This window comes from Gymnoscopelus microlampas (assembly GCF_963454915.1).
Source record: "Gymnoscopelus microlampas genome assembly, chromosome: 18".
In the NCBI taxonomy this organism is placed as follows: Eukaryota; Metazoa; Chordata; class Actinopteri; order Myctophiformes; family Myctophidae; genus Gymnoscopelus; species Gymnoscopelus microlampas.
In genome coordinates this window covers 18,150,979-18,165,272 of record NC_139955.1, presented here as the reverse complement: position 1 = coordinate 18,165,272, position 14,294 = coordinate 18,150,979, and the positions used below count along the sequence as shown (strand labels likewise).

The 14,294-nt window shown below is 40.3% G+C and overlaps 2 protein-coding genes across 3 annotated transcripts in view; both read left to right on the top strand.

Annotated features, from left to right (window-relative positions):
• LOC311033760 (hepatitis A virus cellular receptor 1 homolog) overlaps window positions 1-14,294 on the top strand; it is a 487,428-nt gene that overhangs the window by 6,530 nt on the left and 466,604 nt on the right. The window lies entirely within an intron of this gene.
• LOC311033742 (cell adhesion molecule DSCAML1-like) lies at window positions 1,065-11,161 on the top strand. Its single transcript, XM_084041368.1, has 14 exons — window positions 1,065-1,181; window positions 3,101-3,433; window positions 3,641-3,769; window positions 4,007-4,174; window positions 4,284-4,354; window positions 4,604-4,847; window positions 5,935-6,012; window positions 6,117-6,245; window positions 6,373-6,540; window positions 6,817-6,867; window positions 7,274-7,326; window positions 9,976-10,078; window positions 10,173-10,203; window positions 10,302-11,161. Exons 1-14 carry the CDS (start codon window positions 1,100-1,102, stop codon window positions 10,360-10,362), a joined length of 1,701 nt encoding a protein of 566 aa, XP_083897494.1. The 5' UTR covers window positions 1,065-1,099; the 3' UTR covers window positions 10,363-11,161.

Here is a 14,294-nt window from a genome sequence, read left to right as displayed (position 1 = left end):
ACTGACTTCATGTTCGAGAGTCATTCCTGACACCCCTATTTGTGAATCTAAGAGCTCTCCTCTATTAAGGTGGTGACTTCATTCAGTTGAATTACTCAACTGTAAGCAAGCACCGAGCTAATAGAACAAGATGACACCAAGTTGAATTACTCACCTGTAAGCAAGCACCAAGCTCATAGAACAAGATGCCACCTAGTGTTAAATGATGTTCTGAAGTTTATTAAACACACACAGATAATACATTTGCTCAAGCCAATATACTGTATGTGACCGCCATTATGTGAGTCATGGCTGATTTGAAGAGTACTTCAACAGTGACATCATGTATCCTTGAGCCTGCAGTATCTTGATAAAAGAGAGCACATGGTGTCAGAAACACATACTGTATTTGCCTATACAGCTTAAGTGTGATTAAGTATAGTTATACGATTATGTATGCCTACAGATACCGGGATTTGGGTCAAGCCTTATATTACAAGAGGCGTTAAAAGACATAAAAGGCATGTCAAAGTACAATACTGTAGGAGGAATAATATAGAGATTCAAAATAAGCAGGCAAAATATTAGGTCAGGGTATTTGTGTTTTTTACTTTTTACTTAAACCATAAAAACTATAACATATCATTGTGTGTTTCATTTTAAAGACGACAAAATGGGATGGTACATTTATGCTACTTGCTAACTCTCTCTCTCTCTCTGTGTGTGTGTGTGTGTGTGTGTGTGTGTGTGTGTGTGTGTGTGTGTGTGTGTGTGTGTGTGTGTGTGTGTGTGTGTGTGTGTGTGTGTGTGTGTGTGTGTGTGTGTGTGTGTGTGTGTGTGTGTGTGTGTGCGCGCGCGTGTGTGTGTTCATCATAGCACAAGCTTGCTTGCCCACTGCTGAAGAGATAACATGTTTATCAGCACCTTTCATTCTCCTTCTTCTAAGAGTCAAAGGGAACCAAAACCACAGAAAAGGAAACAGCCCCTCTACATAACATAATTGTTGGTGTCTGCAACAGTCATGTGATTTGGACTGGATTCAAATTTGAGCCACCCAGTCTGGTTTAGTTTAATGTTGTTTTGCGGTTGGTGAGGTCAAACCGTTTTGAGGTATTCTGTGATGAGAGATCTGAAGAGCTTGAAAATGAATACAGATGCTGGCTGCAGATGGCTGTCCAAGATGATCCTTTGTGTTCTTCTAGGTAAGACATCCAGCATAATAATTTGCGTCTCACTTCAACAAATGTACATTTAACCACTTAATCCCATACTTTGTTGTATGTCAATAGCGAAAATACTGCTATTTTTGCTAAAGGCTTGTGTATTTTCGTCAAATGTTTGGCTATTTTGGCTGATTATTACTTGCCCAGAATAGGGATGCTATGGTTTGTTTATGTGGTTAAATAGAGTAAGTGGAATGTGGTTATGACTGTGATTGAAATATTTCGTCAGTGTGTGAATAATAGTCACCTGTCCTTATGTGCACTACAGCCTATAATACATGTGTACTGTATGTACCTCATTACCAACCAGGGCTGGACTTGGGGAAATAAATTGGCCCTGACATTTAACATCTTGTCCAGTCCACTTCAGATGTGGAAATAAAAAGTGGCTTACCTATTCCTAACTATTTAAGCACTATATACTGTGCTGTACACCAGATAGCGTACAAGATTAGATTATGTTCCATTTGCTTCCATGTGTATTTTTGACTGTCTATCCAGAGAGTAAATAGCCTATACACACATCCACACCAGGTATTAGCAAGTCTACTATTTACTATTTAATATTTATTATTTACAACACAATTATAAAAACTCTGAAAACTCAGAAGAATGGAAGTCTGCACAACAGCTTTGCTCCTCAGTGTTTTGTTTATTTAAAACACTGACATTTTAAGCAAAGCTGTTGTGCGGACTTCCATTCTTTTATACTGTTATTTTGTGTCCAGCACCAGCAAGGAACTGGATGTGCACAACCCACTTGTTTTGAACTCATCATGGTGATCCCTGTACCAGGCAACAGACACCTCTCTAATTTGTGTTTGCGCAGGCAGCCTCTGCACAGCCTGATACAGTCCAAGGGCGTTTTTAAAGCTTGCCTACCAATTCAAGCAGATATAAACTCAAATCTAGTGGCTTTAATGAATAGATTAGTGATCAAAAAGACAATGGAACACTGTTCCACCTATGTCTGGAAAAAAGCCATGACAAATAATGGCCTATAGGCTCACAAGTTTGGTTATTATAGGCTGCTGATCTTAAACTGTGTAAACTTAGACTAGTAAAAAAGTACTAAACTATGACCACAGAAGATTGACTTATTCCAGCTGTATATTGGGTGTGCACCCACACACCCGCACGCACGCGCGCGCACGCACGCACGCACGCACGCACGCACGCACGCACGCACGCACGCACGCACGCACGCACGCACGCACGCACGCACGCACGCACGCACACACACACACACACACACACACACACACACACACACAAGCACATGGGTGGTACAGCAGCCAACAGGAACCACAAAGCAGTGAGATGAATTGACAAATATCATTAAACAAAAATACAATAGAACCAATGGAATTGATAAGAGAATAACGAGCATGTCCTTGTCAGAGGACCCAGAAATAACTTTAAAAAAATGTATTATAGTAATCACACCCTCGATCTGCAGCTGGGCGGTCCATAGTCCATGGAAGCCTGCGAAATGGGAGTCAGAGAAACTCCGGGGAAGGGGTCCCTGGATGTTGAGTTAGTGAATGTCCTCAATGGGACATTAAGGCCTGTCAGATGAGAGACAAGCTAGTGGTTTACTGCTCTGTGGGGCCAGTCAGCCAAGGACAAACTCACTATACACGCACACGCACGTGCACACGCACACACACACACACACACACACACACACACACACACACACACACACACACACACACACACACACACACACACACACGCACACACACATGCACGCACAAATGCACGCATGCACGCATGCATACACACAAACACAGCCCTCTACTGACCCATGGATAGACCAGCCCACTGAGAATTCTCTCTGTAGCCTAGTCCCAATGGTCTATTCATAATAGCAACAAATCTCTCTGCCGTTTTAGGTGGTGCATGTGCAGAGGAAGCCACAGTGGGAGAAGATGTTACCTTGAATTGCCAATATGATGCCCAGTACTATGGCAGGCTGGCTGTCTGCTGGGGCCGAGGGGCCATCCCTAACAGAGGCTGTGGCAACGAGGTTATCAGGGCCGATGAGAACGACGTGACCAGCAGACTGTCAGAGCGTTACCTGCTCATGGGTGACTTAAACCAGGGGCACGTTTCCTTGACCATCCGGCAGGTCCAGGAAAGTGACTCTGGGATTTACGGCTGCCGTGTGGACATACCTGGCTGGTTCAATGACCACAAGCACGAGGTGACCCTGACTGTTGTACCAGGTGAGACGATCAGTGACTGCCTTCACAGTTTGTGAAAAATGCATGTGCTGTGTGTTAAAAAATGCATGGTAATTTTTCAAACCTGGCATTCAAGTATTTCAAGGACTAAATATATCCTAATGACATGAACATTTTTTGCATTCTTTTCATAGTCTTTGATTAACCTTTTTTTTTGCACTAATGTTCTTGCCATTATTTCCCCCTCAGCGCCTCCTCGGCCGTTGAGGTTGGAGGTACGAGATGTGAAGGAGAGGACTGTCACTGTTCGCTGGAATCCTGGATTTGATGGAGGCCGCCCCCTCACATCCTACACAATCGACTTCAAGAACAAAATGGGTAAACACCGTTTCATACTCATGTGTCAACTGACATAAAAGTCATGTTTTCAACTTAAAAATAAGTGCCGTCTGACGTGTTTGATGAAGTATTAATTAGTCATAATCCTCCATATTCCAACATGAACCAGCATATTCATAAAAGAGCTTTGAACATCAGGTTTAGCATCTTATCGAGTTGTACTACACACAGCCCACACGCTATTGGTGTGTTATCATGTTGATTCTCTTGGTGCAGCGTCCTGGGAGACTGCAGTGACAACTGGAGACATCAACCCTGAGCTGACTCAGGTCACTTTGCTTGATATGCGTCCAGCTAAATCCTATAACATCCGTATGTTTGCTGTGAACAATGTGGGCATGAGTGAAGCCAGCAATGTTGTTACCGTCACCACCAAAGAAGCAGGTATAACTTGTATATCTGATAAAGATGTTCCGATTCCTCTTTCAAAAGAGATTTGAATGTAAGTCAATGTTGAACAGATTCCTCTTAAAAACTTGTTGTTTCCTTGTAGCACCGGAAGGTCCTCCACTGGATATACGCCTTGATGCTCTTTCTTCTCGCAGTATAAAAGTCCTTTGGAAAGTAAGTAAAGTAAATAATTTGTTGAGCCGCAAGCTGATTGAGAAACTATCGTAATGAGGCAATGAAATTTCATGTATTAGATCTCTAACTCGATATCTGACAAAGGTCAACGGTCAAGATCAGATATTGATTAAAACATTGTCGTTCATAACTTCTGACATGTCATGGTAGAAGGATGAGACTGAAAAGCTTGTCTCATGAAATATTTTACTGTTCTAAAAATGTAAACGTATGTTTTATGTCAACTAGCCTCCCAGGACAGACCTTCATAACGGGGTTCTCCGAAGCTACAGCATTAGCTACAGGGAGTATGACTCAGTGAGCAGACAGTACGGGAGGTGGCACCACCTTAGTCGGACAGCCACACAGGAGCTGGAAAGTGTCATCTTGAACAATCTGAAGCCATCCACCCAGTACAATGTTCTTATTCAGGCTAAAACAAATGCTGGGATAGGGCCTTCAGCCCCTGGAGTCAGCGTCACACTGGATGAGGGTAGGTTGACACAATTATGATACATGACACCTGTGTTTCAATATAGAAAACAATTGTTGAACCTTATCGAACCTTGTCATGCCTCATTGTTGAAGGGCAACAAAGAATGCTGGGGCTAATACATTTTTTTTAATAAGCCTTAATTATATTTAAAAAAAGCAAGAAAATGGCTTTGATCAACACTTAAACTTAAACAGTTCACATATTCAACAAAGAACTCCCACGAGTGAACAAATGGCATAGTCCTGCTCAAGGCCCAGGACCGGGAGAGCTGGTTGAAGCAAAAGTTGACAAGTGGCCAACTCTGGTACCGCAGGCTTTACTGTCATTGGAACGTGTACGAACGTGCTCTCAGTTCTCACAGCTCAATGGTCCTTCTGGAATTCCCCTACAGTCCATTTGCAATAGTTGCAAAGTCCCTGACTGGCATATACTGTAACTAGGGAAGTTACTACAGCAGCTGACCAGCGCAGGTTTTTCGCTTTCAGGTTCCTTTCATCATTCCCCTCCCCTCACAACTGGATTGATAAATACTAGTATATATTCTATATTATTTGATTCTATTCTCTATGGTTCTTGACAGTGACTGACATGTTAACCTGTCCTGAAGCCGATTCTTCACAAATGCCTTCTAAAATCAGTAGTTGTCAAACGTTTTTGTGTCAAGGACCCCCAAAATGATGTGTACTGTATTTGGCCACGGAAGCCCCATCTGAAAATATTTTGTGTTAAAAACTAAAAAAGAATTCAAAAGGTTTCAAACACTTTCAAGATTTTTCTAAAATGTTCAAAAATAGCAGATGTACAAGCTTGCAGCGTGGCACGAAGTGACGTGCTGTACATCTGCTATTTTTGAGAACCACTGTTCTAAACCACTGTTCTAAATCCTAAGAGTTTTCTGAAAAACGTATGTTGCTGTAGCCTATATAGCTAAAATCTAAAATGTCACAGATGCTTTACCGGTTTTAATGGGTTAAAGCATAAGTGAAGATTCAAATTTAAGTTTTGCAAGTTATATTTCAGTATATATGAGGTGGACATTCACAGAGATTGGAAAATGTAATAATTGTCTGCTATCCCTCCCAAGCTCCCTCAACGTCAACAGCTGAGACTACACTCGCTACCACAGCCTGGTGGGAAGAAACCACTGCAAGCCTCCCCCCAGGTACACACGTTTTAGGTTTTACACTTTTAAATATTCTTAATCTAAAAAAAAAAAACTGCATGAATCATCAATCATTATCTTAACTTTCTATTTGTATCTTCTAGTATGCCCTGACCCCCCACTGGTGGAGTTAATAGAAGTTAAACATAAAACTGTCACTCTCCACTGGTCTGCTGGGTTCGATGGAGGGAGCCCCATCACTTCTTATGAGCTGGAGTACAAAACCCTAAACGGTGTGAGAAAATAATAAATGCTCAAAATAATCGTTTTTCTTTAAAGAATGCTGTCGATATAGCCAGCTGAACCTGGATGTTACTATGGTGTGTAGCATTGAGTGCGTGTGAACGTTTCATACCACAGCCTCCTGGGATTCCACAAAGCTTTTCGGAGACATCAGCCCCAACTGGACAGAGACCACTGTATTAGAGACACATCCTGCCACCTACAACATCCGCATGTTTGCCAGGAACAATGTGGGCCTGAGCGACCCTAGTAATGTCCTGACAGTTACCATCAGTGAAACAGCAGGTCTAGTTTTAATGGACTCCAACAATTATGTGTTTGTTTGTTTGTTTGTTTGTCTTATATTATAAGACAAACTATACATCTCATATTGTTTATCTACAGTACTTGTGGAGGTTCTGGCAATTTAAAATTAATTTGAACTTTTTTTGTACTTTAACAAGACGTACAGTAAGTTTGATTCAATGTTGGATGCAAATGAGAGCGTGAAAACGTTACACTTTGACGTACGATGGTGTATAAATTAAGCATGTTTCCTTTTCTATCTCCCTCTACATTTAGGGACAGCTACAATTACAGCTACAACTACACCTACAACTACAACAACTACAGGTATACATATATTTTAAACTTAAATTCTATATACTTTGTTGACTGAGGTCAACAAAGTAAGGGTCTACACTTTGTCCCAAGGGGTCTATACTTGGTCCCCTCCTTTTTTTGCTTCAACACCAAATCTCTTCACAGAAAATACTACAAGCTCACAACGTGTTGCAGCTAAATGCCTATTATGACATGGCCATGATTATGATGCTGGATTCATGTGGTTAAAAATGAAGAAGTAAAGCAACCTCTAACAAAACAGTTTCACTTCCATAAGACCACCACATATATGTGTACTCTATACCGTTTCTTTTTTTTTTACCCATTCTAGCTATGCAGCTTGTGTAATCTTTGTTAAGCGGCACGTATGTTGTAAACTTCCTCGGAAACACTTCTTGTTGTCTGCACTCTGTAGGTCATGAGGGGGGGCAGCTCTCAACAACAACATCCACTGACACCCAGGCTGCTGTAAGTATGAAGCCAAATGGAACCCTTGTGTGCCCTTGTGGAAAAAAAAAAAAAAAAAGGGGGAAAAAAAATACATCGATATTCAATTCTTCATTGCCATATCAACATGGTTGAATGAAATTTGTCTTAGTGAGCTTTTTATAACCCTGTTCAGATTAATAGCAGTACAAAAAGTTACATTTACAAAACAAACCCTTCCCTTTACATAAAAAACAAGAATGACAAGTCATAATAAAGCCGCATGCGGCAGGCTTTTTTGGCCCCAATCTTGTCAACAACACAACATTTAACTATAAAGAAATGAAGATGACAAAAGACAGCTAATGGTTGTCAGGTGATGGACAATTAACACGTTGCAGAATGAATGAAAGATGCAATCAGAGTGATGCACAGCGAGCCACACAGTATAGGCAAAATAATAATAGTATTGAAATAGTAGCTTTAAGGCTACTAATCATTTATAGAGTTCTCAACGGGCCTGAAAATGAAGGCTCGGCCCTAACTGGGCCCGACTGGGCCGGCCCGGGGCTCGGCCCGAACCCGACTATTGCCATCATGTTAGGCCCAAAACCCGAAAAAAAAGAAAAGAAGATTTTCGATTTTTTGTTTTATTAAATATTTTTAATATTATTATTCTGTTCTGAATATATATGTATCTATTATGAAGATGGCGCTGACGGCAGCGGACATTAACTTACACTGTGCTTACACTGTGCTGATTTAAATGAAGTTAAATCCTTATCTTGCTCACGCACCTCTGTGCAATGTGATGCATCGTCTGCATTTCTCTGCCTCTCTCGACCGAGTCTTTGTCTCCCCCCCCCCCCCTGACTGTTTGAGACCGACTCGAGACTGTTGTTAACCTATTAGCTTAAGTTTACACGCGTTGGGTGAACACTTTTATAATACTGAACTAAACGCGGGTGGATTACATTGTATTGTGAAAATCAGAAAGCACCGTTTCTGCCACTTGTGTAACTTAACACAACACGACGGCATAGAGCACACCGGTCAGTTATCGTAACTCACAAAAACACATTCAACAGCCTGTTATACCTTCAAATTAAAACCATCTGAAAACGTCAACAACGACACATGTGTAGTGTACTGCGTGTATGCACGTTCTCGCGCGTGGCTTGCTATATATGGAAAACTCGCTCCTGCGTTCTTCAATTGATTTCTGAACGAACCTGACCACTGAATGTACACTATTGTTGAAGGCTGGTGTACTGTAGACCGAAATTGCCGTGGGTTTTTGTATTAAAAGGGCCCTTGATATGGATGCATCATGCGGAAGGCAGTAGCCCTGAAACATGAATGTGAACCATGGCTACATATGCGGAAATGGATTACAAGAACGCTCGTCCCCAAACACACTCGCCCGGGTCTAATCCGGCGGCCTCTGTCCGCGAAATGAATGGGGGTGAGTGTGTTTTGGGGCGAGTGTTCTGTTTACCTCGCCCAGAATCGCTTTTTTTTTACTCTCTCTCACATGGTTAATACATTTGATTTTGGGATGTACAATACATGAAAATTACGGGATTAATAACGCAACTTGCGTCGAGAACTAATGGAGAGTGGACATTACCGCGTTTGGCTAAAAACAGTTAGTAACATCATACAAGCATACAAGCTAACTATTAGCCAAATTCGGCTAGCGCTCAGACGAATCCACTGAGAGAGGCGTGTCTAGTCCCATAGCTTGGGAGGACGAGTATCCCATTGGCTTAAACGACAGCCAATCACGCAAAGAAAGTGTTGCAAACATGAAAACATGTCGGAAATCTGTCGGGTCAGAGTCAGACTGAATACAGAGCCGCTATGCTTTTCAGCATGCGGCTAAAAACTGCTCACATAAAAGACAGAAAAACACTCTCTCATAAAAACACATAATACATTAAAAAAGTATTCAATATCCAACCCATTCAATGAACATAAAAACATACAACAAACAGACAGTTGCACATACTAGTGACCGTGAGTACCTGGGGTTGAATCCGTCCCCTTCCGTTTCTCCGATCTCTCCTTGGTTTCCTGTTTCTCTATACTGACCTATCTGAAAGAAAGCAGGGGGGGGGGTTTAAAATAATAATAATAAAATCCAACATGAATGCTATTGATAAAACACTAGCATGTGTAGGGAAATTAGCATCAATGTCAAATGGCCCACTAGTTAAAGTGCTTCAAGAGCTTTAAAATCTTCTGCCCTATTGCACAATGATTGAACCATGTGGCCGGGTGGCCTGCAGTGCTATAATGTTAGTGTTAAGGAGGCGGACAGTTTCAGGAAATGTCCAATTCTGGAAGCTGGATGTTCTGCTCTTAACGCTCCTTAGAGAAGGAAGGAAATGAAACTGTTGGTCAGCTCTCCACTGCAGGTCTAACGTAAATTTAGCCTTATAGTAAAATAGCCTTTATCTACAAGCTCACAACGCGTTGCAGCAAAACACGCTGTAAGCTTGTACGGTAGATCTGTAAGTTTTATATAATGACATGCCCAAAATAGGGATGCCAGGTTGAAAGTGGGTAAAAACAGACATATTGGATGCATAATTGCTGACAAAAAAAAGTCAAATAATGGCCGATATATATTGACCAGACCGCTATGTCGGTCTGGCTCTAATCATTTCTGTTATTTTTCTTTGCTAGACGAGTGGTGACAAGAGCCATGCTGGTAATGTGGTTGCATGGGTGGTTCCAGTGGTGGCATTGGTGGTAATTGTTGCCATAGCAATTACATGGCAATTAAGACGTGAGTACGACTAACAATAAGGTTTGTTTGATTTAAGAAGTCTGTTAATGTTTCCCCATTTTTTATTTCATCGCTATACCTTCTCTTTCCACAGGCATGAAACTTAAAACGGGCAGCTTGTCAATGTGAGTATTTATTTATAAGACGTGGTCTCATTGGGCATATCAGTAACACTCAACTGCCTTCACTGGAATTGAATAATGATTTTGTCTTTTGTTTGTAGAGCGTGGCTAAAGAATGGCTCCCAACGTTACAGAGACTCTGAGCCAATCACAGAGCTGTAGGTTGCTGAGTTACCAGAGCAGTGGTTCTCAAATTTGTGTACTAGTGGGTACAGTGTGTACCCCTGCTACAATATGTTTTCAGCTGAGTGACCCCTTCACCAGCACAAAACATGCTTCCTGACAAATGTTTGGCTTTGAATTGATTTTCTTTTCTTTTCTTTTTTTGGCCACTTATCTATTTGTTTTTTTATTTTATTTGCTTTAATATTCAAAGCTCAATTATACAAGATTTAAAAAATGATGCAGAGCTAGATGGCAACTGGTGGGTGGCTGACGTATATTATATTGGCAATTTGTTATATTAAAATATATGGCATATACATTATATGGTTCTTCATACATGCATATATTTTCCAGATTCAACTTGGAATAAAAGAACCCAGGAGTGCCACAAAGTAATCATGGGGTACTATTAGCTACACCCATTTGAGAAGATTTTTTTTTTTTGCAATAACTGAGCCAGAAAGCCTTTGGTGTAAGCTATTTTACAATTGTGTAAATAGTAAGTATAAGCCCTGTTGATTGTTTTCTTTACATTTAGATTTGACTGGGTTTCACTTCATTATCAGGATAAATCTTCTGAAATGTGTCTTGCGTCCCAGGAAGTACATTGTTTCACATAACAAAACTTAACCAAACAACAAAATAAATACTATATCAGACATTATTATGTGGCTGCAGTGCCTCTATTTAATCATTACGTGCTTAGTCCACACAGGAATACTGAGGCCTACTTATATTAGAACCCAGATTCTATTTAACAGTTTGATAGATGGACAAAGGCGTTCTGCAGTCTTCAGTCACGCCTGTGGGACTCTAAGGGCGGATTCACACTGCGGCCTTGAACCAGCCTTGAGGCTGGTTGGAAGGAATACCTGGGAAGGAATTGGTAAAGCTAGCATCTATTATAAGTGTACTTTGTGAGAAGTTTTAGATTTTTGGAATGGTATTAGGTAAGGGTATAGCTTTTTAAAAAACATTGCAAACAAGTTAGACTCACCCCCTATTGAAAACCTTATAAAACTTCTCACAAAGTGCACACGCTTTACCAATTCCTTCCCAGGTATTCCTTCCTACCAGCCTCAAGGCTGGTTCTAAGGCCGCAGTGTGAATCCGCCCTAAGTCATGTTTGATGGCAAAAGATGATGTTCTTCAAATAAAATATGAGAGGGGTCGGCATAACATTTACCGTCCAGAGACAGCATTCTTTTATACTATGCAGTTTGAAAACTTGACTCAAACGTTTGACTCGCATTGAGCAATGCTCCCAAGTCTCAGGGCAATGATTCAACGGAAGGATGAAATAGGAAGGAACACTGACAAAGGCTAGTCAAGATGTTTTTTTGTCAATTAATGCTGTTTCTCAATTGTTCACAGTGTGGTAATAGTTAGCTTTTCATTCAATAACAATGTTAATGTTTTATTTATGCAGATTCTCATTGCAAAACAAAACAGTATGGATTTAATATCATGTGATTTAATTTGACAAAATCTCAAACTTTCAAACATTTCCATTTATCATTAGTGCTTTGTACTTTTAAATGTGTAAATGTTTGTGAGCACTTGTGAGATTCAATTCTGCAACCATTTTTTCTATTTGTTTTTACCATACCCATATTATTTTGTTTGTGTACCTTGCTACATTTAATTGATCTACAGACTACAACTTGTGTAACCCCTCTGTCTCATCCAGTGTTCATTTTGTCGACTAAAAAAACTATGACGAATCATAGTTTTTTTTATGTTAACTTGAAATACAATGCAAGCTAAAGAAATCACCTCTGACGTGTACTGATTAGAGAAGTGAAGTGAATAACCCAGAGTTGCTTATCTTAGATCGTATCATAGTAAATTAAAAGAATGCTTGACATGCTGAATGAGTGTAAAGTTCCCCTGACCTAAAATTGAAACAAATATGGACTATAAAGAACAATGCACATTTGAGAATCATTTAAAACAATGCATTACACTTTACTATACTCAGGCCTACTCCAAGGGGGGAATGTGTGATTCTAATAATCTGAACATGAAAATGAAATAATAAATGTGTCTAGGCCTATGCCACCGAGACTAGGTTGAAGTGATGTCATTCCATATAACTTTTCAGTTAAATAAATAAATACATACGTAATGCCCGCCTGGGATTCAAACTTGACTGTGTTCTCTTTGTTTGGTACAATTGAACAAAGTCTTTATCTAGTTGTTAATTCATTAATATAAAGTGTGCTTGCTTGTCATTTGTGCGCAAGATCCAAAGGGGCAATATAGTCTTTAAAAAATATATAATTTAAAAACAATAAATTGAGACACAACATAATGTGTTATTGTCAGATACTTCCTAGAAAGTAGACACTGTGAATGCAGGTTATTGGTAGACACTCCCTAAGCAGGCTTTACGCGGGTTCTTTAAAATCCTCCAGTTGGCCCGCCCCCTTCCTTCACACACCTGATTTGTAAACAGACCGAAACAGACAGAGGTCTCTAGCAAGCTAGCTCCGTGGTGTTTGGAAGTAAAAAAGAGTGAAATAAAGAACTTTGTAATGTCCCACCCTAACTCTATGGTCCCACGCACCTCATGCATGGAAGAGTAGAGTCGCTGCTTTGTTCGTTTTCTTTCCAACTGTGTTTATTCTGGTGAGTTGAGTTTGTGTGTGTGTGTGTGTGTGTGTGTGTGTGTGTGTGTGTGTGTGTGTGTGTGTGTGTGTGTGTGTGTGTGTGCGTGCGTGCGTGCGTGCTCGAGAGAGAGAGAGAGAGAGAGAGAGAGAGAGAGAGAGAGAGAGAGAGAGAGAGAGAGAGAGAGAGAGAGAGAGAGAGAGAGAGAGAGAGAGAGAGAGAGAGAGAGAGAGAGAGAGAGAGAGAGATATTGGTGTGTTGTGATATTGTGTGAGTGATATTAATTGGTGCTTGGAGGTGCTGTATGCATTGGGTCCTATATACTTTTATTGCCTAAATACACAATGTTTAGTTGGAGTGTCGAAGCACATATAGATTTCTATTTAATCTCTCATTTCAAGGCATAGCCAGTCTGGTTTCTAGTGTAGTTCTTTTATAATGTGTTTTAATCAATATGTGTAGTAGGGAAGAGAAACATGTTTACTATTATAGCCAATTCATTTGTTTGATGAAATGAAAGCATGAATGCATTTTTCAAGGTCTGCAAATGATCCGCCAAAAGGCGGAATTGATTTTAGCAATGTTTCTGAGCTGGAAGAAGCATGATTTGTCACTTGACACATCTACATAATGTCTACTGTATGTGTACTCTGCTCAATCTAGGCATTAGCATTAGCATTTTCTTTTGTAAGTGCAGTTCAACAGTAATAATTACACAATTTACAGTAATAAAAACATACATGTAAAATACTAAATTATATTCATGCAAAATAAAATATAAAAATATAAAGGGTGTGCTCATATCCCCCTGCACAATATAGAGATTGTTGAGCGTCAGTATATCATTTGGAAAAGCAAATGACAAATAAAGTTGAGTACTTTTTTGATGGCAACTAACTTTGCTGCAGCGTCATTGACTGTATGGCAATGAATCATGTTCAGTGACTGTACCTGACTCTGGAATACTGGGTACAGTATGTATGTTGTTACAGTATAGTGTACTTACACCAGGCTGTGTGTGTTGTGACAAGTTACAGCATACGTATACTAGGCTGTGTATGTTGTGGCTACTGTTGAAGGTATAGTGAGTTGTTGTGACAAGGTACCTTATACATATGTGGCTCTTGGTCACTTCAATTTCTTTCTTTCTTTCTTTCTTTCTTGCTTTCTTTCTTCACTCAAGGCTTATGGTGTTCTTCCCTACCTACTGGCCTGCACAACATTGAGCTGGACATCTGGTCAAGTTTGACCTTGGCCATCACTTATACAATTGATGAAGTCAAGCAGAAGACGCCTCAAGGTAGGAGCTTTTTTAAATT